Source organism: Labrus mixtus, chromosome 12 (genome assembly GCF_963584025.1).
Source record: "Labrus mixtus chromosome 12, fLabMix1.1, whole genome shotgun sequence".
NCBI classification, from domain to species: Eukaryota; Metazoa; Chordata; class Actinopteri; order Labriformes; family Labridae; genus Labrus; species Labrus mixtus.
In genome coordinates this window covers 22,332,229-22,359,731 of record NC_083623.1, presented here as the reverse complement: position 1 = coordinate 22,359,731, position 27,503 = coordinate 22,332,229, and the positions used below count along the sequence as shown (strand labels likewise).

General features: G+C 41.4%; 1 protein-coding gene across 3 annotated transcripts; it reads right to left on the bottom strand.

Annotated features, from left to right (window-relative positions):
• Positions 1-108: 108 nt before the first annotated feature.
• kif26bb (kinesin family member 26Bb) lies at positions 109-26,979 on the bottom strand. Of its 3 annotated transcripts, none has more exons than XM_061052579.1 (15): positions 26,743-26,979; positions 26,155-26,526; positions 23,417-23,929; positions 21,271-21,395; positions 20,246-20,417; positions 15,232-15,441; positions 14,635-14,728; positions 12,307-12,578; positions 11,352-11,529; positions 11,033-11,171; positions 10,594-10,753; positions 7,261-10,411; positions 5,587-5,756; positions 1,539-1,689; positions 109-843 (listed from the first exon to the last, which is right to left on the bottom strand). In XM_061052579.1, the coding sequence occupies exons 1-15, from the start codon at positions 26,800-26,802 to the stop codon at positions 644-646; spliced, it is 5,967 nt and encodes a 1,988-aa protein (XP_060908562.1). In that variant the 5' UTR covers positions 26,803-26,979; the 3' UTR covers positions 109-643. The 3 variants fall into 3 exon arrangements, with proteins under 3 accessions (XP_060908562.1, XP_060908564.1, XP_060908565.1); XM_061052581.1 differs by having other exon boundaries at positions 21,271-21,392; positions 26,743-26,978; XM_061052582.1 differs by having other exon boundaries at positions 643-843; positions 5,601-5,756; positions 26,743-26,978.
• Positions 26,980-27,503: the final 524 nt, after the last annotated feature.

Genomic DNA, 27,503 nt, shown 5'->3' with positions numbered 1-27,503 from the left:
AAGTCAGCACTTCAACATAGCATGTTTCCTTAATGTCTGATGATATATCAAGGTCATTTTAGGATTTAATTCAGTAGATATCTTACATAGTGGACCTTTAAAGCGTGAGTTTTATATCTGAATCCTCAACAGGTTCTTTAACAGGAGAGGAGGATTTGTCCCTTAGCCTCACTAAAATGTCTTGTCAGCATCTATCTGAACTGAAGGCTCAAAAGAAACTTTAGTAAGCTTTAAAAAGCAAATTAATCTACATATTGAAGTACAGATAATACAGGTAGTGACAGTTGATCATTTCAGTTTTTGCCATGAAAAGCTTTCTAATTGCATTGTAGCAACTATAAGCCCTTTAGAAGTGTGCCTGAAGAATTCCAGGGAGAAACGTAGTGCAAAGAAAGGGCTGTTTGAAGTCAAGGTGAAAATATTCAAACTCTGGCTTCAAACCACTGATCACGTGACAGGCAGCACCTGGTTATAAGACATAACACTTAGTCTGTAGCACCTAGTTCACTGAAAAGAACCAGAGGTAATGTGGCACTTTAAATATGCATTGAGATAAAGTGTGTTGCAGATATACACATTTTGAATGTATCATCTAAAAACATCAAAGTGATAGGTAGTCATAGTAACGTCATATCAGTTCAACTCAAATTCCCTTTAAGGCTCTCTCCTGCTGTGTTTTTGTCTGGCGCTTCCTGTGCCGCCTCCTGGTTGTAGCGTCAAAGCAGGTGACCATCATAACATTGGCCTTGCAGATGTTGAGCCTCTTCTCCAGCTGAGCAGTCACCCCTTCAAGGGCTTCCAGATGCTCCAGGGAGTCCACCTCGAAGGTCTGCCACAGGTCGACTGGAGGAGGACAGCAAGGTGACACTGGAGCAGTTTGTAAGGTAAAGTGAACTTATAAGTCATTTTAGAAGGTTACTGTAAGTAGACCAAATGAAATGGGTGAGTGCTGCCCCGTCGCCCAATAGCCAAAATGTACTCACAGAGTATGATGGTGAAAATAAACAATACCATGTGACTGCACAAGGCGCTTTCTTCTTCAACAGTATAGAACTGCAGTAAATGTTGTTATTTAAACTAGCTGGTCTGACCTAGAGTCACCATGTGCTATTTCAGGAAAGTGTCACAGCATCACTCAAGTGATGAGGAGTCAGCGTACTGGAATGGCAGTATACTGCCCTCTGTTGAAACGTTGTCATACTACAAGCATGTTATTTGCCCTTTCAATGAGGTGGAGCTCAAACAACTGGGCATGAAATCAATTAACTTATAGACTGAAAAATAATGTAAAATTATATTGATAATATATTGATAGTGCTGTATTTTTTTACGTATCAATTCCCACCTCTGTGTGTACTAGCCTCTCCACTGTGTGTTCCACCACTGGTTATTTTAACATGTGATTCTTATGAGTGCTGCTCTGACAAAAGAAGGTCATTCAGGGGATGCTACTATGACTCATGGAAACGCAAGCATTTCTTAATCAACTCAACAATGAGTTGATAAGATAACCGGACAACAAAGATAACTTCACTGACATTCTTGGTTCCACTTGGCGGGCTCCAGCATGAGGTTGTGTTTGGCCTGCTCGAGCTCTCTCCTGAGGTTGTTGTATTTGGCCCGGACCTCTGAGATCCTGTCCTGACGGTGCTCCAAAAACTTCAGCTTGGCACTGAAGCTCGCAGGCCTCTGAAAAACGCAAACACACACACACACTTCACCACTGTTATCTACACTCATATAGCACCTGGAGAATTCTTTGTTCAAAGTGTATTTGTAAATGATGTCTTCAAAAACTCATCCCTCCACAAACAGTATAGAACTTAACCTTTAATGCTAAAGGGTTCAAATCCAACCTCTGCCCTTTGCTGCATGTCATCCTCCACTCTCTTCTCCTAGCGTCTGATATCACAAAACACATAAAGTGTCTAATATGTATCATCTCTACTGTTGATATAAAATAAGATATGATCGAGTACGTGATCTGAAAAAAACAGTGAGTGCCTGTCAGTCAAATAAAAAAACAACCCACCACCATTGCTCTATCTTCCTCCCTCTCCCTCTCTCTCCACTCACTCATAAACACCACGTTAGAGCAGGACGACACCTCTGGGGAGTGAGAGAGTCTGTAGGCTACTAAATAAATCATCCTCTGATTACACTAACCTTATTATGCATTAGGGAGAGTTAAAAGGGCACAACATGCACTAAACTCACTATCAGTCATAAAATCTTCACTATCAAGCGGAGTGTTGCTATGCTACATGAACATTACTATATTATCAACTTTCGACCAAGTGAGAAAAAATATAATAAATATTAGTCATATATATTTTCTATAATATGTGTTTGATTTTTTAAAATAAAAGTCCTCACTTCATTTTTTTTCCAAGATGGTACCCTGTTTGTTTAACCTTACGTGTTTTTCTTTGTTCACAGCTTCAGCCTTGACCCAATTTCCCCCATGTGTTCATTAAAATTGTATCAATGTTGAGTCTGAGACTGGTGGAGGTTGGGGTGTAGTCTCATGAGACCAGACCACCTGTCATGGGGACATAACGTCACCACATGCATCGTCGCATTTTGCTTTCAAGCACATTTCAATTCTAAATGCGAGCTGGAATATTTGACTCACTGTGACGTAGCCAGGGTGCTGCATACTCTCAGAAGCATGCTACTTATACAAATGACTGATGATTTCTAAACTTGTCATGTTTAGTCAACTAAAGGAAGATACTTTCAAACCGCATTAAGCCAGGGTGTCTTTTCCTCCAGAGCGGCTCATCAGTGGAATTTAACACCCTAATCAATGAGTAAACATGAACTTGAGTATCCCAGTTTTGATCGAGTTTTTAAGTATCCTGTTCCGGTTTTGTATTTGTGCATGTAAACACCACATCCCGAATATGATCAAAACCAGGATAAGGCTCATAACCCGAGATACTCAAGTCCATGTAAACGCACTCAGTGAGAGAGTCAACATCATATCATTCATTTAAATAAAATGTTAAAAAAAATGGTTTATTGCACTGATCTAGCCATGGTAACTGTAACTGTATCATGCCCTATGTTGGATATTATTTGTTCCTGTTACCCAAATCGTTTTGTATCTGTATTTTTCTACACTAATAAACGTATTTGAATGGGTTTTAATTCTTTGACCCTAAAGAACATCTGGCAAAGGGACTGCTGATGAAAGTTAGTCTTTGGGCTAACAAATCAGTCTGAATGTTGATGAATGTACACTGTCCCTCTTCAAGTACATAAATAAATAACATGAACAGGTTTAACTTCATACATTTGAAACTAGCAACATACGGTATAAATAACTTCAACTCAGTGATTCAGCTTCGTCTTTTTAGTACTTTGATTTATGTTAACATCTTGTAAATGAACAACTAGCAGCATAATGAACATTTGATAGAATGTGTCTGACGTGATGAAATAAAAGGTGTAGGCTAAAAATGTGTGCAACTTTTTCCCTCTTTGTTTTCATAAAGTATAATACATGTTCAAAATTAGAAAGAAATCAAACTATTGGAGTAACTTTAAGAACTAGCTTGGTACAAGACGCCTCTTTAGTAGAATCTACTTTATTAATCGAGGGAGATAAACTCTATTTTGTTTTTTAAGAGACAAGCCATGAGACTTTGAGCCATGAGAGTTTGAGCCATGAGACTATAAACCATGAGACTATAAACCATGAGACTTTAAGTTATGAGACTATAAGCCATGAGACTTTAAGCCATGCGACTATAAGCCATGAGACTTTAAGCCATGAGACTATAAGCCATGAGACTTTGAGCCATGAGACTATAAGCCATGAGACTTTAAGCCATGAAACTATAAGCCATGAGACTTTGAGCCATGAGACTATAAGCCATGAGACTTTGAGCCATGAGACTTTAAGCCATGAGACTTTAAGCCATGAGACTATAAGCCATGAGACTTTAAGCCATGAGACTTTAAGCCATGAGACTATAAGCCATGAGACTTTGAGCCATGAGACTATAAGCCATGAGACTTTAAGCCATGAGACTATAAGCCATGAGACTTTGAGCCATGAGACTTTAAGCCATGAGACTTTAAGCCATGAGACTATAAGCCATGAGACTTTAAGCCATGAGACTATAAGCCATGAGACTTTAAGCCATGAGACTATAAGCCATGAGACTATAAGACATGAGACTTTAGCCATGAGACTTTGAGCCATGAGACTATAAGCCATGAGACTTTAAGCCATGAGACTTTAAGCCATGAGACTATAAGCCATGAGACTTTAAGCCATGAGACTATAAGCCATGAGACTTTGAGCCATGAGACTTTAAGCCATGAGACTTTAAGCCATGAGACTATAAGCCATGAGACTATAAGCCATGAGACTATAAGCCATGAGACTTTAAAGTATAAATGTTATTAGTTAATAACATGATCGTCTCTCTGTGACGTTCATTAAGTGTTCAGTTAAGCGGCTGCTAAAAAAGGAAATCTTTCTCAGAGATGTTCTACGTTTCTTGTAGTGAAATCATTTACCTTAGCGAAGGTTAAGTTCCAGCTCTGTCTAAATGACTTTGAGGGAGTCATTCATGCCTTTATCGCTTCCAGGCTGGATGATAATTCACTTTAGAAAGGTTTAGATCAGTTGTCTTTTCTCTGTCTCCAGCTTGTACTGAACACTGCAGCACGTCTCCTAACAAAGTCATTACAGCATTACAACTATTTTGGCTGGTCTTCATTGGCTTCCTGTCAGTTTAAAGATTGATTTTAGAATTGTATTGATTGTTTTTAAGGTTTTAAATGGTATGGCACCTTCTTATCTTGTTGTTCCACCGCAGTTTTACAATCCAGTTAGACCACATAGGTCGACCAACCACTTCCTCTTAAGAAGTCCTAAGACTTTAAATCAGAGGTGACTGTAGCTTTGCTGAGGCTGCTCTGAAATTGTGGTACAGTCTAAGAACTGCCCAATCGCTTGACACTTCCAAGGTTTCGATGGCCTTCAATCCAATTTGAGATCGGCCCTTCCTATTTATTCTACTGTATACTGCCCAGGAACTCTTTTATTCTTCAACTGTCAGTCTGTTTATGTTTTTGTTTTTTTTATCTCTACTTATTTGTTTTAATCAAATACTTTAGTGGTCATTTTATCTGGTTTTCTTTTCATTTACCTGCCTGCCTTTGTTGTACAGCACTTTGGTCAACATGCTTTTTATTTTATTTTTTATCTGCTTTATAAATGAATTTGACTTGAATTGAATCTAGAATAAGGTTGATAAGACATGTGTTAGCCTTTATTGAGAGACAGGAAACATGGAGGTGAGTCGGGTACAGATGCATCAAAGGATGGAGGTCATGAGTAGAGCCTGCAGCCGATTTGTCAAGGAGTGTAGCATTTGTAGGCCGATACAGGGCTTCTGCTCTACCGACTGGTAACTCTAGTCGAGAAATAGTTGATGTCTCCATAATTGGTCTATTAAGTTTAAGACCATTGAAGAGGTAATGTAGCCATTTTCTGGTTGCAGGTAGAGATAAAAAAGAAAAAAAAGCCCTGAAACCTCGTAAAAAAAATAAAAATAGACCCAGCACCTGTTTGCCAGCACCTGATCTTTTTTGCATCCTCTGTATATTGTCGATCTCATAGACCTTGAACTCGTAGGCCTCTGGGATTCCCCGATCCGCCCAGCGGGACCGCAGTCCACTAGACGAGCGTCTCAGGGACTGGGGTGTATCATGGGAAAGACGACGCTGGTGAGTACCTACAGCAGGGCGAGGCAGAGAGATGCTGCAGTGAGATGCCGTATCTCGGCATGGTTTATCTTTCTCCTCTCCGGTATCTGAAACTTTCATTTGCACACTCGCATTAAAGCAGTTGAGATAGTGACCTTAAAATAAAGACTACCTTTGATTAAGTGAGTGTTATATATTATTTGACTCTAAATGTTGTTGCTAATTACCGACAGAAAAGAGGCCTTCAGTGTCCAGCGTAAATGCTCTCTTTGCTAAAAACTGTTTGCCAGAGCACAATGCAGCATTCCAGGACTGACATATTATTTCTATAACTCTGAAGACATTATATGGTTTAATATTTCTGGATTGACTCAGTTTGCCGGTACAATAAAAGGTTTATGCTTTATGTCACTGAAATCTCAGTACATGCTTTAACTCAAATGATAAGGTTTCATTCTTTATCAGATTGAAGAAGAGATATTAGAGGACACTTACGGGGAAATGAAGCACAGGCAGACTGTGATCATCTGATTATGAGCAGATGATGTGCAGGGACTTTTAAATGTATTTGCTCCAGCAAAGCTCTGCTCCTGCTTTTCTTTTTTCGCCCCATTAGCAGGTTTTCACTGGTTTAACCCATGTTCTTATCCAAAAGCTTTAAAGAGTTTCTCAGTGCATTATTCCATTAGCATGTATCTGTCTACAAGCTATGAGCACAACCTACCTCTATAATGTACCGCATCAGACAAACATTCATTTCAGCTCACTCTGGCTCCAGAAAGTGCCGTCACAGCCTTCATATATTAATAATGTGACCTCCTACACAATTAAGCTTTTATTGCCAGTAAGGAAACTAGGTCTGACTGCATTCTACAGAAGTATGTCATCTCCACTTAACGTCACATTAAAATGTTATACGGTCAGATTACAGCCCCCCAAAAAATGTGATCTCAGAGCTGTTGTTCATAGAAATGGTGTTGTTTATTATATGGCAGATTTAGAAAAAAATGTCTAATGTAAACATCACCTTTGAAATGTATTGACTTTTAAAATTTGACTGAAAGCTCCACAAAACTGAAGGTACATTCTTCAAATGCCAGAGGATTCAGCACTTTCATTGGACAATCATACTATTGAATTCATTGGTTAGGTGTGAATGTGCCCCTCAGAAGTGGGCCTTTTCCCTAAGAAGTGTTATCATGCAACAATAATTAAATAAATAAAGTAAAGCATGGCATACATGAATCCCACATTTGATAATAACATTAAAAGGAAATTTAAGCAACAAGTGATCGCTTTAAGACACAAAGTTTGGGACAGTTTAAAATGAATCTTAGGGTTTATAAAAACACTCAACATGCATTTTTTTTTTACATCAGACAAATGTGGAACTACACATTTAAAAAAAAAAATGTACAACTAACATCCACTACACGCAATAAGCGCTCAGTTCTTGGATGAGATTCTGATCTTTTCAGAAGAAAAAGTCATCCAGTTCAGTTCATGAACGCCTATTTTTTGCAGGTGTTTTACCTGTGTTCCCCCTCCTCCGAGATGATCGACTGCTGCGAGCCACACTGAGGAGAGAGCCACTCCGGTCGCTGACAGAGTCTCTGGTTGATGTGCTGCTGCCTGTGGCTTCACTGTCCCTCATCATGCTATCATATCCACTGCTCACCGTACTGTTCCTGTTTGAGAAGTGCAACGAGGTCTTCCCCATGGCTGGTGGCAAATCTCCGCTCAGCACACTGGTGGTGTCACTTGCATGCCCGCTCATGTGATCAGGCATGCGGGGGGCAGTCACCTGGCTGTATGGGGAGGGGAGTGGGGCCAATTGGTCAAAAGCTCCTGAAGTGGGACTGGAACACCTTTCCTTCAGGAGGTCTGTGATTCGGCCATTGACAAACCCCTGGATGGCAGACTTTGTGGATGAACATGTGGAGCTCTGGCTTGGAGTCCGACTGATTGATTGGTAAGACCGCGGAGGGGACGAGGACAGAAAGGAGGATGCCCGCTCAAAGCTCACCGTTTTACTGTCTGGCGAGAGACTGGCACTGCGGCTGACAGACTGTCGCAGGCTTTTGTGGGGAAGACTGAGGTTCTTGATGCTTGGAATAGACAGTCGGCGGACTTTAGGGCTAGCCATCTTAAGCTTCCCAACAGCAGAAAGCTTGGAATGGATATGCCTAGCAGATTGAGTTACAGGGTTTTCAGAATGAAATGCATGATGATTCTGCTCAGACCGCTGATTCTTCCTCGTGCTCCTACTGGCCCTGGGTAATGTGTCATCTTCATCATTATGTCCTCTGTAACCTCGCTTACAGGATCCTTCAGTACTTCCCTTAGAGCTGCCTTTAGAGCTCAAAGAGGTGTTACTACCCTCTCTATCAAGATTTGGGAAGTCTCTTTGGGATCTCCCAAGGGAATTAGACCTGGTACCAAGGTACTCCAGTTTGGCACTGAAAAGCCTACCACTGTCCTCAATAGGGGACATCGGCCTACTACTCATTTGACCATGTTTCATTCTGAAACTTGACGTCTCAAACAAAGATTCAACACCCTTTTTAGCAGCAGTACTACCATGCTTTTTGTACTCCGCTCCATATTTCCGAGGAGAGGAGACATGGTGGCTGTGGGTCACTGGGGAGTGCTGTCTGCCCTGCCTCCTCTCTAGAGTTACCCCTGGGCTACAAGGGGTGGATGATGTCACCCCCCTTGGGGTTCTGTGGTAGTCTGTCATGTGTGCACCACAGTAGCTGTCCTTGAGATTGGCATTTTGCCAGCCTCTAGGCAAACTACCTGTTTTAAAGTAAGCAGGGATGGTGTCTTGGCAACCAGGTGGAACACCAGTTCCCTGAGGGCCGTTTCCAACATGTCTGGAACTGACTTCTCCCCCATCTGGTCCCCTTGGAGTGTTAGAAGAGTAAACATGCTCTGTTTCTCTAGGGGGATTATTGTCTGTATTTCGCGTCCGCTTTTCATGTTTTTTGTTTTCTGCATTTTCATTGCAGAAAACCAATAGGTCATCAGAATTTCGGCTAAAAGATGATTCACATACTTTTTCAGACGTTTTTGCATGTTTCTTGCAGGCAAAAGCCCCAATCCTCTGCTCTGGAGCCTTACTATGCTCTTCACATTTGACATTATTACCTCTGAGCTCAGATGATGACCCGACTCCTGGAAAAGAGTCATGGGGGTGTTCGTTTTCTTTCATGCAAATCAATTCACAATCCATATCTGTATCAACTAGCATGGGATTTATAAATGAAGGCAAGAACCTCTTTTCCTTTCTGAAGGGCTGCTGGGGCTCTTCCATGCTCGCTTCCTTCGCTCCAGACTGAACTGCGAGACTTTTGTTTGGAATGGGGGTACTTCCAGCCACCGGCTCTTCAGTGACATTGCTGATTATCCTGATTGGTTGTGAGCTACCAGCGCCTTGAACATGTGCCTGGGATTGTGCACTGTCCCTGATACAAATAATGTTTCCACCTGTTCTCCCTCTGTCCAGTGCTCCACTGATGGTCACCTCCTCTACCATTGAGAAGACAAGTTCATCTTGACCTTTTAGGTCCAGTGGCTGTTGAACAGTTACTGTGATAGTGGCCTTCATTTCCTTAATGTCCTCTAAGGGGCGTTTAGGTACATCTCCCAGTATAACATTGGTAGCCAAGGAGTGTGAGGATGAACAGGAGGAAGGTGGAGATATGGGGGAGCTCTTGCCAATTGGTGAAGACCTTTTGTCTGGTTTGAACCATTCGGCAGCTTCAGGACTCTCCTGTTTGCTTGTGGACTGAAGTGCTGGAGAACTAGTAGCAGCTGTGCCCTTAGCATCAACACTGAAGTCCTGAGAGTGGGGCTTATCACCTGATTTAAGATCCTTTTTGGGCAGCTCAGAACAGCAGGGCATGTTAATACCTAGAGTTTGGTTCAGCAGTTCCTCACTGGAACTGGTTCCACTGCACTCCTCACAATCATACAGACCTGAATCTTCTCTCTGAAAACTGTCCCCAGGTAAGGCACCATCTGTTTGCTGTCCTCCAGCAGATGTTTGACTGCAACCTAATGCCTGATCCAGTTGAGTCTGTGGGGCATCTGATGATTTAGCATCTGTATGCTTCCCTGATTCTTTGGGGGGTTGGGATTTGGTTGTCACGTCATTAACAGGGGTGCCTTTTGAGGAGGATTTGAGCACATCCATTGTTGTCTCACTTCCATCAATACAGCCCAAACGCTCTTGAAGTTCAGCAAATGTGTCACATTTAAGACAGTCCCTCCCTGGCTGCTTCAAGTCTGCTTTCAGCACTTCGATATTCCCTTGGACTGTCTCCTCCTTATTCTTTGCTCCCTGCAGCTGGGGAATTTTCAAAAGCTCTTGGAGCAGAGCAGTGAACTCTGGGTCGTCCATATCGGCCTTGTTAGGATGCAGAGAAGGTATAATTGGAACAAATTCGGGTTGTGCCAGTCTTGGAGTTCCTTTGGACTGGACCAAGCCGTACGAGTCCAGTTGGATGACTGTGTCACAGGACTGGTCACTACTGGAGCGCTCTCCCACTTCTCCGCGCAAATGGAAACGAGGGACGTCAACATCGACCTCTTCGGTGGAGTGAAATGCCCGCAGGGAAAAAGACGTAGGCCCTCTCTTTTCTCTTGTCAAACTCCTCCCACGAGGAGAACATGCGGGGGACTGCAGTAGGAGAAAGATACAATTTAAAGTTGAATTTGTTTTGGACAGCTTAAAGCACGAATCAACAAGAAAATATCAGGCTGTGTTGAAAATAATAATGTCTGAGAACAAATGTTTATTTTTTAATTACAGAGAGGCAATCTAAAGTTGGACTGACAGACATCAACAAACATATATGTCACCTTTGTCCTTTTCTGGGTCTTGCGGATGCGAGAAGCCATCTGGATGGTGGATATTGCCTCTTGAAGATGTGCCAAAGAATCAGAAACGTGAGCGACCACGGTGGTATGGCAATTTACATGACCCATCGATTCTTGAAGGAGCATCGTCAACTTACTTCCCCTATAGAGAGACAGTGCATGTGTCCAGACATTAGCTCAAAGTTTGCATGAGTCCTGCAGCCAAATATATCATTATCCAACTTTTGATGTAGCTGTTACAGTAAGCCACTGGTTTTTAGCCAGTATGAAATGACTTTACTGGCAGAATCTGAGTATTTTTGGAAAGCAATTTGCAAGACTAAAATTCACTTTGGATCAATGTAAAAATGTTAAAGTTCTCAACTTTTTTCAAACGTATGTTAAAATGTTTACAGATAATATTTGGGAGTTACACTCTTACTTGTTGGGGATGGTTTTGGGTCCACTTAGCAGAGACAAGACGACAGGGCCGAGCTCAGAAAATGGAGGCTTATTTGGCCTCATACCCCTCATACCACTACAAACATCTATCATAGTCAACTTAGTGACACCTCGTGCACCTACAAAATAAAAACAAGCGAGAAAAGGATAGTTTGAAAGCACAGTAAAGAAGAAGTGGGTTGCATCATTTTTTGTAAACTCATTCAGGAATAAAGGATTAACTGTGAAAATAATTCATGGGGAAACAAGCAAATTCAACAGGGACAAGCTGTCCAAGCTATTCAATAATTCATCACAACCTTTGCCGATGGTGCTGCTCTCTGTGCGAGGGGGCTGGATGTAGAGAGTGAAAAACATTATGGAGCTGTGGGACAGATACGTAATGAAGTCGTTGTGCCGACGCGCTGCAATGGCTGCATCAAGAAGGGATGCAGCTCGCTCGGCAGTGGGAGCCTTCACCCGGTTGTGGTTACGCAGCTGGAGACAGAGGAGAGGAGAGTGGTAAAATCTTATATGGCACAAAGGTTCACTCCAGTAGCTCACATGAAAACCACCTGCCGTTTGATTTCTTTCTGTCAATCTATCAAATGTATCTGACATCACTTACAGGATGACCCAGCCTTGGCAGAGCTTTGCACATTCTGAGAGATTTGATGTAATTCATCCCAGAAACCAACAAAGAAATAGAGAGAAATGCACATTGTGGTGCTGGCTTGCAAACAGCATTGCGAGGGAGGAGAGAGCTGCACAGTCATAGTGCAATCAGATTTGATCTTAACTCAATCTAATAATTTTCACTCACTCCCAGTATTATCTGCTCATAAAGTGAAGACCATTATGCAAAATGACTTTCTGAATTAACATTAACATTAATCCTGCCATGTCTAGGGGGGAGTCAGAAAATATCTCACACAGTATCTGCAACATCCCTGACACCTGCTTCCAAACCAATCTAAATAACACTTATTTGTGTGTCATAGTGAACACGAGCCAAGAAATACTCTCTTGTAAAAAAAAAAACAGGAAAAATCAGCCTTGCAGCTCTGGTTTTAGATTTAGAAAAAAATGTTTCCAAAGCCTGGTTAGGCTTTTACCACACTGTATATTTGAATGAATGTTAAAGAACACCATCAATGATTTTGGTTTATTTAAGTCAATGCACTCCAACAAATGGAGTGAGAATGAAACAGCAGAAGCACAAGATCATTTAACAAGCTCCTTTTTTTCCCGAATCAAATACAGTTTAACTTCTACCTGTATCCCATAGACTGGGTCCTCCTGGAGTCTAACATGAGCCTTAGGACTGTCATGGATACTGCCTGATGAGTGAACCACCTCCCCCAATAGATCCCTCAGAGTGTCCTCCTCTCCACAGCAGAGCTCTATAGCAGACACTGATACAGTCAGCTCGGTCCAGGTTTTCTCCCTCCGCCGCTCGATGGCACTGTACAGCCAGGAGATGGCATGCGGAATAAGCCCGAGCTTCGGAGTGCTCTCACCGCTCCCCACCATGCTAGACCAGGAGCCTGAGGTAGACACAGATGTATGCATGCAACATTTACAGAAACATCAAGTTCATGCACATTGCCTTTACACACCCGAGAGGGCCATCAAGAAATGCTATACTTACTTTAATAACAATATGATTCATTTTCAGATCTTATCATCATGTTTATATATTTTACATTGATATGACTGGTGCTCAGATGGCCTGCCACACCTCAATGCCAAAGACGGGCAAAGTTATCAGCATATCCAAACCCAGCTTTATGTAAATACACTTGCTTAATATAGGCCTGTTAGCTGTCACTGGAGTGAATACTGCTGTCAGCATTGAGCAGGCAACCTCTGGTGTTGAAAAATAAAGCCGATGCGGAAATGTAAAACACTGCAGTTCCTCGAGTGTCCTCCATTACGCTGGTTACAAAAGCCTGGAGAGTCCCATTAGCACATGTTAAAATGCCCATTTTTACAACAGAAATAAACATGTTTACAGCCTGGTACAAAAAACAACATGGACAGCTCATGTCTTTATTGGTAGACACTGTAAACTCATCTGTTTGTATTCCATAAAGGCTACGAGTTTAGCGTAATTATGGGCGTGGCTGATCGGACTGACAGCTGGGTGCTTTGTAGCTGTTTGCCAGGAGGCTAACAGCCCGCCTCAGCTCCAACTCTTTGCCTGTTTCTAAATGAACCAAAGTTAGTTTGAGACAGCATTTCCAATATGGCAACTGCCATTACTGGGCGCCATCACTGAGACTACCTCCATGTTTTATACAGCCTACGGGTAAAACTTGTCTGCAGCTCATCCTGCATATTATAAGACAATATATCCATATCGATTATGCAAAAGACCAAACTGCAGAAATATTTAAAAAATCACAGGAATTAACGCATAAAGTTCTAAAAATGTAAAATAAAGGCAGAGCAGATTAAGAGCTGTTATAAAGAATCATATATATATATACATATATATATACATATATATATATATGTATATATATATGTATGCACTACTCACCACTGCACTACTATCCTATTTAGCCTTGTACATATTAGTCTTTGCTTATTTGTTTATTGTTGATATTTAATGTGATACCTTTGTACAAAGAGAGCACAGTTTACCAAAGTAAAATTCCTTGTGTGTTTAAGAATACCTGGCCAGTAAAGCTGATTCTGAATCTGATATATAAATGTACATTTTCAGATTTTCTTTTGGAGTATCTCCTTGTGCACTTTTGCCTCATAATACTTTTGAGTTATGGGTCTTTTTTACCCTCTCCCGTCTTATCCCAACTCTAATTGAATGAGGATAAGAGAATTGGTTTACTTCAATTAAAGGCCATGCTGCCTATTCAGAGCGAATAGTACTCTGTGGAAGAGATTGATATCCCCTGGCTGGGGGCCACATGTAGTTTGTATTGGGCAACTAATTCAATCAGATTCATGGAGAATGGCGTCATGTGAAAAAACAGAGCCAAGGAGACCCTGTCCTTACCCTGTGTGTGCATGTGTGTGTGTGCGTGTGCGTGTGTGTGTGTGTGTTTGAGTGAGTGTGCGCTGTTGCTGCAAATCTATTAAACCTCTTGACCGACGCAAAGTGCAGGGTCCCATCTCTCTAATAGCAACATATTACAGTCCATTTTGTGCACAGTCCCGTCCAATCTCAGGGTCTCAGCAAAATAAAATAAAATATTTGTGTCATTTTGTGCAGCATGTTGAAACCTCTATCAGCTTGTGGTGGGCTTTTAAAAAAGCAATAGTGTTGCATAATTGATGAATGGGCTTTTATTTACGCAGGAACAGGTGAAATATGAAAGAGTGAGGGGGAGACAGTTGAAAGAGCAACACTTTTCTGTCATTACTGTGGGGAAAAAGAAGGATAGAGAAAATGTATATTAAGGCGGATAAGAGGGCAGAGAAAGAAAATGGAGACATGGACTTTAAGTGATAAAGAAAGGGTGAATGATAGCCAGAGTGGGACAGAGAAATAGGGGGAAGGGGGGATTACAGATAAAAGCACCCCACTCTCATCTTAAGAGTTTAACCCATGGCCTCTCACAGTGACCGATTACTCACCCACATCAGCACATCCCAAACCCAGAACACATCCATCGCTTCCACTGAGCACACAGCGGATGACGTCAGCCAAGACGCCTGCACACACCTCAGCCTGGTCAGAGAGGACAAAGAACAGCGAGCATCTCATGATTCATATCTGCACTGAAAAATACATCTGTTGAAACACAAAGAAAATCTGCAGAAGAGGAGGAAGTCATACTGATTCTGTAAATTCCCTTTGGCTCAGACACTTTAAGCAAGCTGGGAAACGGTTGAATTGAAGGGTGGTGTAATTGTTAGTTCTATTCAGGCCCTATCAGTTTTCAGGTCATCAGACAGAGGAGACAAACAGAGGGAAAATATGCATTGAATGGTGAGGAAAATAAACAGTATGCCAGCTTAGTGGGGCGGCTGTGGCTCAGTGGTAGAGTCTGGTCTCAGAACCAGAAATTGAACGTGTTTGATCCCTATGTGTCCTTGGGCAAGACAATTAACCCCAAGTTGCTCCTGGGTTAGGGTTAGGATTAGGGTTAAACCTAACCCTAACCCTAACCCTAATATTTAAAACCATATCTTCATATTATGTTCAGCAATAATCAGGAAAAAGAGCCAAACCTGGCTTGACTCTTGAGGATAGACGGCATCGAAGTTGAAGGTCTTCACAAGACGTTTGCTATCCCTGTCTAGTGTCATCGTGGAGTGTGTTTGGCTTTTGCTGATTGGCTCCATTATGATGACTCTATTCTTGGACGGTTCAACACGGAGAACAGGTGGTTGACTTTGGCCCTCGAACAGTGTTGGGTTCACCCTCAGCATGACTCTGACCTGTACATGTAAAAAGGAGATAGAAGCAAGATGGAAATGTCAGTATGATATAAATTGTAGAATGATGTATTCAATTGCATGAGGTAAGCATAGTCCCAGTAGCAGCATGGCCCTAATAAAATTAATGTCAGTATGTCTGACATTCTTCCATTTGAATGGACAAGCATTAGATAGATAGCCATGACATTTGGTCCATACTTTAATGGTTGTCCTTTCTTCGATGGACTCTCCTTTCACTTTCAGTCTCACACCATCAGACCAGGTTTAGAAATGCTATAAGTACAGTACCGTCATTTAGGACCATATACATGCAAAACTAATGACATATCCTCAGCCAACTCTGTGTAGAGAACATATTGATAACAGGGGCGGCTGTGGATCAGTGGTAGAAGCAGTCGCCTCTTCACCAGAAGGTCGGGGGTTTGATAAGGGCTGGGAACTATATCAAGTTTTTAAGATATATTGATATATTTTCAGATATAGGGTGTGACAATATCGTTAATTTCGATTTAGTTTATGTTGCATTAAAATAACGTTACAGCTGCCAGTTCACCTTTTTCTCATCTCACTGATGATGACTGTCTGTCACTCTTCTCCTCCTCTCTCTCTCTTTTATTGTATTCAAGGAACACTTTTATTTAAAATATTACTTTTTAAATTCCAAAACAGGTAGTTTATTTTTCATGTGTTTTCACCGTTAATAAAATAAATATTGATATATATATACATATATATATATATATATATATATATATATATATATATATATATTGAGGATAGCCATTCAGCTAAACAATATCGAGATATGAGTTTTGGTCCATATCACCCAGCCCTAGGTTTCATCCCCACCTCCTGCAGTGACATGTCCTGGTGTCCTTGGGCATCAAAATTGCTCCTGCTGCTTTGTCAGCGTGATGGGAATGCATATAAATGGGGTTCGTTAATACTTGTGTAAATGTGGCCATCAGACCTTAAATATCAAGTAAGATATTTAAGGTCTGATGCTAAATTCTGCTGCTAGATACAGAAACACCAGCATGTTAGCATTGGTCTAAATCAGCATGTTAGCATTGGTCTAATGAAATATCAGCATGTTAGCATTGTTCTAATGACCATGTTGACATGCAGATATTAGCATCAACTCAAAATCCAGCTGTTAGCAGCTCAAGTACAGGATGTGAGTCGAAGTCATATTTAACAGGAAATTTTCAATACTGTAAGCAAAATGCCAAGAATGACATTACAAAAATGCCAAGTCCTTCTAATCCAGACACTGAAAGGGGGGATGCGAGTTTCTTTCCCAAAACTTGTAAAAAAAAAAAATAATAATAAATAGCATATCTTATCCATTAATATTAAAATACAAACAAAATCATAGTTCAAGAGATTCTGTGTATTCTGCTTCTAGCTTTCTGTTTGGACTGTTCTAATGCCAATATTTGGACAGGCCTCATAGTGTGCCCGGCTGTGCTCAACATTAAAGGTTTTAACCACCCTCTGGGACAATGGGGGTCCCCAGCTGTTAGCACCGTTATTTTGGGGGTCGGCGGCTGAAAGCTTGGGAACCCCTGTTCTAATCTCCTGAGGGCAAATATCAGTGGACAGATCCAAACCTGGTTTAGCACTGAAACAGTTTGTATGCATAAATTAATAGATTAAGAGGCAAGTTCAAACATAGATGTTATTTTTGTGATTTCAGTGAACAGACTCATTCATGATGTAAGGTTTTGACCTCATAAAAAAGCCTCATTGCAGTCTATCCTGGATAATATGAATCTGTCGCTAGCTTTATACTAGTTAAACTTTGTAGAGGTCAAAGCGAAATGTGCTTGTAAGAACCTTCAGGGACAGATGTGCAATGACTCTTACAAGAGTTAAGTTAAAACGACAATTCCACTTACCCCTGTATTCATACTGTATAGAAGATAAATGCAGAACGGGTGAGCAGTTTCAAATACAACTTGAGAAGAGAAGCCTGTTCCATTACTTATTAAATGTAATGTCTGACTAGCTTTTACAGAACAACATGTACTGTATGTAAGTGATTTTCAAAAGAAGCCTGAGATCTTAAGCAGAGAATGAGAGCAGCGTACAGGTAACATAAACTTTTGAAAATAAATCTGAGCACCGAGGGGAAACATTAAAAAACAATGAGTTTCAAAACAGCAAGTTCAAAAATATCCTCATGTAAAATTCAAGCGAGTCTTAGTCATCGCCGAGTCTTTGCATCCAGAGACGTGAGGGCACTGACACAGTGAGAAGTCTCTTAATATTTGTAGACAAAACATTCACAGCTGCCCGCTATGTAGTCAGTTACAGGTTATCATTTTCTTATATAAAATGCATTTTGAAAAAAGGAATTCAAGGCTTGAACCAAAACATGGGTTTTATCTCAGGAGGCTGACATTAAATGATGCTGTGAGGTGGAAGTAACAGTAAGACTTCCACTTGGAGCCCCTGATGCTCAGCCATTGGAGGCTAAGATGCTATTTTATGCAACATGAGTTAGGAGAGACATCGGTTGAAAAGGGGAAACCTTGCAGAACAAATTAGTTAACGTCATTATGAGTTAGATTTGAGCATTACAAAGGTGAACTGAAGATGGTGTTCTTTGCCGTCGTAAATGTTTCACACATCGCTTAATTGAAGCAAATTGGTTCCCTTTAATAAAATCTGCTCTTGTGCTTCATAGCCGTCGCCTGATTTTTCCAACAAAAATGAGCCGTATGTTGTCTCAGGTTGGATTTTGTTGAGGCTGCAGTCGACAGCCAGCTCATTCAATTAATGCAGGGACCATGCATGCACTTACAGCTGCATGGCAATGCATACCTCCCGCTATATTTCCACATGTCATGACATTAATTCCTTAATGCAGCTCTCCACCGGAAGCCCAAGGATTTAGAGGTTTTAAGGGTCTTAAATTAAGTTAGATCCCGACTCTTACAGTCATTTAACAAGGCTCATAGGTCTTAGTCTGCAACAAGACAAGACAAGATGCACTTCACAATAGACAATATGCTCTCATAAGGTATATAAGCCAATTACATTTTTCTTAATCAGGATTCAGGTCTTCAAGATCGCAAGTAACCATGTGCGCCGTAACACCCAGCTGACTGTGGTTTTCTTGAAATTGTCCAGGACTGCATTACACCACCATGACATCATCTCTTATTGACCGAATGCAAGCCATCTTCCATCTGCCGCATGATAAGTTCCCATTGACTGTGAAGGGTTTTTTTTCTCTTTCCTCTTCATAATTTGAAAACCTTATGCAAGAAGTGGCTCCCTAACGTCATTGAACATGTGTCAAACTCTATTTATGATGGTTCAATTATTCAAGAGGCCTTTTCCACAAGCAGAGAACCTTCTTTACCGTTGTTACACACACATAGAAACCGGCACGCAGAGGCACACTGAGCTGAGTGCTCGGGCAGGTGTGTGGGGTCTCTCGGAGCCCTTATCTGTAACTCTAGACTGAACCCAAGAGTCCATCCATCTGAGACAAGGGGAGGGCAGGCAGCCATATTGATCTCCCCACTTTCTCTCCCAGAGGAGGGGAGTGGAGAGGAGGGGAGGAACAAGATGGAGACATTAGCACCACATTACAGTGTATCATAAAGAAGGGGGGGGATATAGGATCTCCTCCAAATTGACTGTGATCTCTTTATGCTGGAACAAAGGCGGTAAAAACACTTCCAAGGTGGTGGATGTGGACGAGGAGGATGGTGCTATATATCACCACAGATATAGACCTATACTGTAGGTTTTTACATATTGCAATATAAGTTACAAAGTAGCCCAAAATGGTCTTCTTGTAAATGTACATTAGCCCCGTTTCCACCAAGCGGTCCGGTTCAGTTCGGTTCGGTACAGCACCCATTTATTGGCGTTTCCACCGTCAAAAGTTTGGAATGGTACCAAAATAAGGGATCCGTACCGTCCTACTTTTTTGTTAACGCTTCTGTTGGGGTGCCAAGGGTACCGATCCTACCCAGAGGGTCCCCTGTTTACTGTGTACCTGTTCTTCTTGAACGTTTAACTTAATTAATAGCTGGCTACACTATGTTGGGCTGCTATGATGTCACACTATTACATAGCTGACGCTGCTATCTATCTACTTTTTGAATAATACTGACTTATGGAACCCTTGTGTATACTGTGAGGCTTACAGCCATTAAAACATGGCTTAAATCTCTTACGACACACATTATAGATTCTGTGTGACATGACTACATTGTACCCAGCTTTATGGTCTATTCAAATGGGAATATAATTAACAAAATGAACACAATACTTTTTTTATATAAGACTCTGTGATGAGTCCCAAGTTAACTTATGTTATAAATCAAGTCACAATGGTCATGGGTGATTTTCTGGTAGACCAGTATACATTAGAGTGTTTTCTGCAAGCAGTGAAGTTGCTCCCTGATTGCTATTAGAAAGTAGTTTTCCACATTGGCTAAAGAGCCTGAGTCCAATTATGCTACCACAATTTCAACAAGTAGCCTCTCCTGCAGCAAGACATCCTTTTGTTTCCTGGTAATGTACAAGATAATTAAAACACAGTAAGAAGTTGATGTCAGTAAATCTATCCATGATGACAGAGATGTAGGAGATGGAAATCTCATCAAATGTTTACTGGTTTACTAAATCTAATTGGTGTGTCCCTCTTTAATGAAAATGAATCTTTTATTCAAAAATTAATTCCCAAAAATGTTAGAATTGTCACCAATTTCAACCCAAACCAAACAGGATTCAGTGAAAAATGTTGATCTATTGAAAAATCTGAAGCCTTATACTGTACCTTGCCAACATTGGGTGAGTCTTTGGTCCTAGTGGCAGCTTGGAGCAGGCAGGAGGGTACGGGTGGCGGGCTTTTCTGGATCATCTCCCTGAAGCAGGTGGAGAAATGAGCGGGAGCCGGATCAGAAGCCTGGCCCCTTTTCCTCAGTGTCAGGTTGAGCTTCTCAGCTGCCCTGCAGAGAAGGAGGGAGGTGGCATGTCATTCCACAGATACTTGTGGAGTAGCCAGACCATACGCTACGGTGGCCCTGAAGATAAACTGCAAAAACATTTCACTGACTGCAAAAAACATTTCAGAATACAGAAAGGGAAGGACTATACACTACCTGTAAACGGTAAATGGACTTTAGCTTATAAAGCTTTTCAAGTCTTCTGAGTACTCAAAGTGTTTTTACACCGCAGGTCACACCTACACATTAACACACACTGATGTCAGAGGCTGCTCTGTAAAGTGACCATTAGTATCACTTGTTTGTGATTGAATTTCAGCAAAGTATGAAAATATGTAGTTATCTTTTGTTCTAAAAGATAACTACATATTTTCATACTTTCATACATGCTGAAATTCGCGGTGGAAAGAGAAAAATGTAAAGGTAAACTGTTGCTATGACTGTTGCTAATCACAAACAAGTATTGTGGTCCTACCCTTTCCAGTTTCTGTTTTTGGCAGTAAGTGAAATATTATTGCAGGAAATGTTTTTGCATTTCAGGATATGTTTGTACATCTCATGAAAATGTTTTATGTTTCACAAAATGTTTTTTTGTTTGAAAAATAATTTTTGCGGTTCTCAAAATTCTCTGCAAAAAAATTTGCATCTCCTGAAATATATTTGCATTTCACAAAAATAAATTTGTACAGATTTTTTTGCATTGCACAAAATATTTTTTCACGAATTGTTTGGATGGTTCATGAACATTTAGCATTTTGTGAAATTATTTTCTTCAGGGCCACCATAATACCTGCTGCAGATTATGAATATTTTTGAACACAACAGTTGCTGTCTAAATGTATGTTTTGAATCTTACCTGGCTAAAAGGGACATTGCAGCAGTGTTGGCGATGTTTACCACTCTGGATATGTGGGGGATCTTTGAGCTAGTCTGCACAGTCCCAACATCACCACAGGCCAGCGTAGCATCATCTGCAGCCTGCTGGGGGAGAACGCTCATTATAAAAAATCCAAATCTGTAATTGCACTCCAGCATCTCCTCCAAAAGGGGCCATTATCAAGGCAAGGGTATTACTCTAGGGACAAGTATGGGTGCGTCTGTCTAAGTAGGGCATCTAGGCGGAGAGCACAGGGGGTTAAACATACACTATTAGTTCTATAATGGATCCTACTTGATGTGAAGTATAAGGAATAACCTATGATGGCTGTAGTAGCTTTAAACATGAATCAGGGCTGGAGAGGGACAGAAAACATACTCTCATTAATAACTGGATAGACAACATGACATATTCAACATGTTACTGTTCAACATGAAGTCAGCTTCGCCCCAAGCCACTGAGCCAACATCTCTGTATAACAGTGCTCTCACACACAGCAGAGATGTCTCAGGATGTTTCACAGCAGCATAACGTCAGCTCAGATTTTTTCCTTTTAATAAGGTCCGAGCATAAACCGCCAGTCAGTGCTGTACACTGATGCAGAAGGAGTTGATTTGCAAGGAGACTGGGAGGAGTACAGAGACAGGGCTGGGTTAATATACAGTTGAAACCAGAGCTCATTTAGATAATGTATACTCCCCCACTTCACTCCTCATGCCCTCTTGTTGACTCATATCTCCTTTCATAATCTTTATTTTCTATTTCAGCCTGCTCTGATTTCTCCATGTAGTTGCTTTTACATAGTCCTGTATTATTCCCTGTGTGCTCCTGTCCCGCCCACTCCATTTCTTTGAATTGGAATTTCTGGTTTTTCCCTCTCTCCTGCCTCCAATCTTAAACATTTCATTTAAACCGTCTCTTCTTCTGCAACCGTTATCATTTTCTCTGCCTTCCTCTTTTGTCTCCTCTCCTCCGTCTTTGTCCTTCACTTACACTCCTCTCGTATGATTTCTCCTCAGCCACACAAAGCTGTATTGATCTGCCCTCTTTACTGGACCCGCCTTGCTAATGTCTCGTACAGTCTAGCAAAGACCTCAACAGTTACATTTGAATAAGATGTTTCATTGTTATCGTTAAATTGAATTTAACTAGTCAATTAGGAATTGCAGGTTAATTAAAAATATCGCTTTCAAGACCATATCGCTCTAATGACTAAGACCCAACCTCTTCTGATCCCTCAGTTTGACAACAATCCTGTTTAATGGTAGCCTGGCAACAAGATGAACCTGGGTTCATGTGTCTGGCACCCCTCCCGTCAAGAAAGATTTCAATCCTGCCCCATCAGACCAAGCCAATCACAGTCTTTTATTTAATAAGGGGCAGGTTTAAGCTAAATCTATTGCCTCACTGCGAGAATGTTCCTGGTTTGAATCCCCATTGGTAAGGGCCTTTCTGTGTGGAGTTTGCATGCTCACCCCGTGCATGCTTGGGTTTCCTTTTGGTACCTTCCTCCCACTGTCCAAAGACTTGCTCATTAGCTATATTGGTGATTTTAAATTAGCTGTAGGTGTGAATGTGAGTGTGGCTGGTTGTCTGTTTGTAAGCCTTGTGATTAACTGGTGACAACTTCCTTTAAACTCTTACTGTGTAAGGAAAGCAGCTTCCATTACAGCGCCAAAGTTGAACCATCAACCTTACATACATGATCACCTTGTATAGGTTAATGACCTTTTTCATTGGGAACCTGGGGGAGGGAGGGAGGGAGGGAGGGAGGGTGGGAAGGGTGGGCGCAATGCAGTGCAGCTTCCATCACAGTAATGCATATTTCACCAGCCGCCCCGTTAAATATGACCATCCCCCTATTGATCACAAGTGCTTTCTGACTGGCCGGCTTTTATGACAAGGGTAATTCATGACCCAATTCCATTCCATTAGCAAAAGTAGTTTTAAACAACGTCCTGGGCCATGGGATCTAAATAGGCTCTGATTAGGCACCATGAATCATAGCTTTGCTGACATGTTCCCCCATAAAGATGTACTTTGCACACATAGCTCATTAAAAGGGGAATGCACATAGGGGATGTGTTATGTGTGATTTAATGGTAGGAGAAGCTTTTAGGGGTACCTGGCGGTGAGGGTGCGTGGTGACACCATCAGTGTTGGACGCAGACTTAGACGCGACCAGCTGCTGCTGCTCTTCCACCCAGCGGTCCATGTCCACATTGAGGGGCTTGGGCCCCCTTCGTCTGAGAGTTTGAGGGGTACTCTGAGGGGTCCTTTGAGGCGTCCTCTGAGGCGTCCTCTGAGGGGTCCTTGGGCTCCTTGGGGTGTGAGGACTCTGGGTGAGGCTGCGCGGTTGATGCACAGCTGTAGATGCCTCACGTTGAGCTCTGTCTCCATGCTTTGTGTCATTCTGTCCCAGCAGTGAACCGATGCTAAAGCTGGGTTCAAAGGGGGGCTTCGCTAATGGCTGACCCCCGCCCAGGGCTAATAGGATAGCCTCCTGTTTGAGCTGGCTCAGGGTTACACCACAGGCTCCGCACTCGCCTGGCTCCCTCTCTCTGTCCCTGGACTCATTGGTGGAACGACTATGAACACGAAGGTTGTCATGAAGAAACCCAGACAGATCACTAGAGTCCTGCAGAATGACACAAAGGAAATCAATTTACATGAACTAACGGAAATCAGTAACCTGCCAGTAATTGAGATAAGCTCTATTTTCACAAAGAGAATAACCTAATGAGATTCAGCACAGGCTTCTTTAAGATATAATTACAAAGCTAATAGCAAAGCTAATTGGCTTAGTTTGATTTCAGACTTGAGAACAACATTACTGATCACTGAGCAAACGGAAATTGAGTCGTGGGAAGGTTCAATCTTAGCACTCAGCCAAGTGATCATGGCACTAAGACTACTGCCCCTGATAATTAAAAATGCAGTAAAAAAAAATTACATACTGCACCTTTGTAAAAATATGTCTGTCATCTTTCTGTTTTTAACCCCAAATTCATGGAAAACAACAAAATGCTCAGGTTCAAAAAGCATTTCATTTTAGTTGTTTCCTTCTGTGAAAAAGAATTGTTGCTTGTTGAAACTGAAAAGATGGTAAAGCACTGTTACAAATGATACAAACAATGACTTTGCAATATTTTCTTCTGTATTTGAGTGTGGGGTAAAGGGTTCATTGCATCATTTTTCAAAGTTTTTTTTTGCCTTTATTAGACCGGACAGCTGAAGAGAAACAGGACATGTTTGGAGAAGAGATCAGGGTATCACACGCAGCAAAGGGCCTAGGTCGGATTTGAACCCAGGGCCGCTGGGACAAGGACTGAAGCCCCGTACATTGGACGTGGGACATAACCGCTAGGAGGTTATCCGTTTCCCCTGTCATAATAATATAATGAGAAATTATTATTTATATTGATTAAATAAAGTTGTTTATCAAAATGGCAGATAAATATAAAATGTTAATATTTTGATAATTTTGAGAAAATTTGGTCTGTAAAAGTTGACATGAGTCCTAAGGAAGGAACCAGGCTGTCAGATCTAACTAGACTAAACTCAAACCATCATCTTGCTGTTGATCTTGACAAAGACATTCTTGGGCCCTGGCCTGTTTGTTTTGCCCTTGACATCTAAAAGCATGCAACAGACTCACTCTGTCCTCACTCCCATCCAACCTGCCGGCTGCCAGCACACAGTCAGTGACCCATATTCCCCCAGAGGAGAACTGGAGGAACTCCCAATCATTATGTAAAGCAAAATCATTAAAACTCCAAAAGTGCTGAAGCATCAGGAACTCTGTAGCTGTATTTCATTGAATAATATTCAGTGGTTAACAAGGACCCGTTCATGATATAGTACTCTTTAAATATACATCAGATTGGCAAAATAAACCAAGTAGGACAAATTGCAGCTTCACACTCAAATGATGACGTAAAATAAAAGAAGATATGAGCTGATGTGGCCAGACTGGACTTTCAAGCTGAGCCAGATTTCAAACCTGTCATAAAAATGATGTCATTATAGGGCCAAGACGTTTGTGAGAAATTGCATTCAGATCAATAAACCTGAAAGGAGCTACTGTATAGCCGGCTTATCCGATTTCTCCTGACCATGTCTGTGGTCACCAGATACCATCTCTCTCTTTCTCAAAATGTGTACCGCTCTGTCCTGTGGTCTCTGTGTCTTAAAAACACGATTCTCGCTGCGCTCCATCCCACTTAGGAGGACGGAAATAAATAGCCTCTCTCAATGGAGAGGACTGTGGGGATGACACATGGATGTCTGAGATGAAATATTCATTTGAAACCACTCGAGCAGGAATGGCACTGGTTTACTTTGTCGATGGGAATGTTTGATGGATGCTAGTGGTGACAAATGTACAGATGGATGGTGTGCAAACCTCCCAGAGGCAGCACTGTAAAGAGTCAGACTGATGTGCCAGCATGAATATTATAACACTTTTTAATTGACTTTTTAACACACGGCACTTGTGAGAAAATGTGTGAGAAGAGGTCCTTTTTATTAACAAAGTCTGAGATTATACATCTTGACTGCTGATTATTTTAAGACTGAATCGTAGGTTTTTTGTCTTTATAAATCAAAAAAAATATATAAAATTAAATAGTCTGTTAAATAGCCTAAAAGGGAATTTTAAATAAAGAAATGCAATTGTATTATTATTTATTTCTATCCATCCAATATCATTTTAAACCACCTGATAAAAAGTCTTGATTAAACTTGATTAAATGAAAAACCTTTCTTATATTCATATTTTCTTCCCCTTGTTCCAGCCCTTATAGGAGCACTCATCTCCACTACACCCTCCAACAGCTCCATCAGAGCGTCCTGGTTACTGACCTTGCAGGAGAAGTGATGGTGCACTGCCAGGCTCAGAGCTTGTTTCTTGAGAGCAACAAGAGTCGCTGAGCACTTCTCACAACACGCAACTTTCCTGTCGGACCTCCCAAAGCCGGGATTCTTCGACATGGTGCCTCTGCATAAAGTCCCGCTTCCAGAGGACAGAGAACTCCTGACGCGGTCTCCCACGGCTCCTGTCAGGGACCTGTACGACGGGACAGCGTCTGCTCTCTGGCACATATTCCGATGTGGGTCGCCTCGGGTCCCTCCGGCGCCCTCAGGGGCAGGACGCTCCTTGGGTTGGCAGTAGTAATTCCCGGTAATAGTTGCAGAAAAGCTGGCGGGCTCACAGTGATGCTGCACTTCTGAGTTCTGAGAAATAAATCATCATAAGAAGGATGTGTGGGCTTTGGCCGCGGGAAATTAGATGTCAAATGACGCGGGTAACTAACCACACCCAAATGTTTATCTCGCAGTGCAACAATATTATTCTTCTAAGAAACTCCATGAAGACCTTCTTTTTTTTTTTTTTTTTTTTACAAATGCGGAAAAATATGTAGTCCTACACAATGAAAGAAACTGACTTACCCTGTGTGTTCCTCTGTCCAAAGCAGCAAATCTATCTCCTCTTCCAGTCAGAGATGACATGACAACTTGTTAATATTTAAAAAGGCATCCGAACAAAGGCAGGGTGCACTTTTAATGAATTTAGCCAAAGCTCCATGGATGTAAAGAGAAAGTATTTCACTCATAGGTGAAAATGAAAAGGATCACAAGCTGAGAGGAAAGAGACACTGTCTGTCTGTGATCAGGAGTGATGATGAGTGTGGCACAGTGAGGAGGAAGAAGAAGAAGAGAGCGCACACCGAAGAACACTTCATGAATTCACTTTGCTATTTTTCATGATGTCCTCGGGGAGGCAGTATAGAGCAAGTGATCACACAACCAGTCACAGAGAGCACGCTGTTGCACCGTTTCTAATAATATTAATGATAATAATAATAATAATAATAATAATCTATGTCCATTTTACATTGGGTATATTTCAGAGTGCAGTCTTCATGGCATCGAGACATGCAAACTATAACACAAGGCTTTCTGTTTTTAATCTTTCTCTTAACTTTATAAGATCTAATTTAAAAATAGCTTGCTGTAATGGAGAGTTTGGTCAATTGGCTTATTATTGTATTTTATTTTTTAATTCATATAGGCTATAGCTTAGATGTTTCTTCCCTTGGAAGACATTGTTTTCGAAAAGGGTTTCAAAATAAGCTATATAGAGACAAACCTACAGTAGCCTATATGCAAAGAAACCTTAGTACATCTCTGGTAAAGATATGATTAAATAA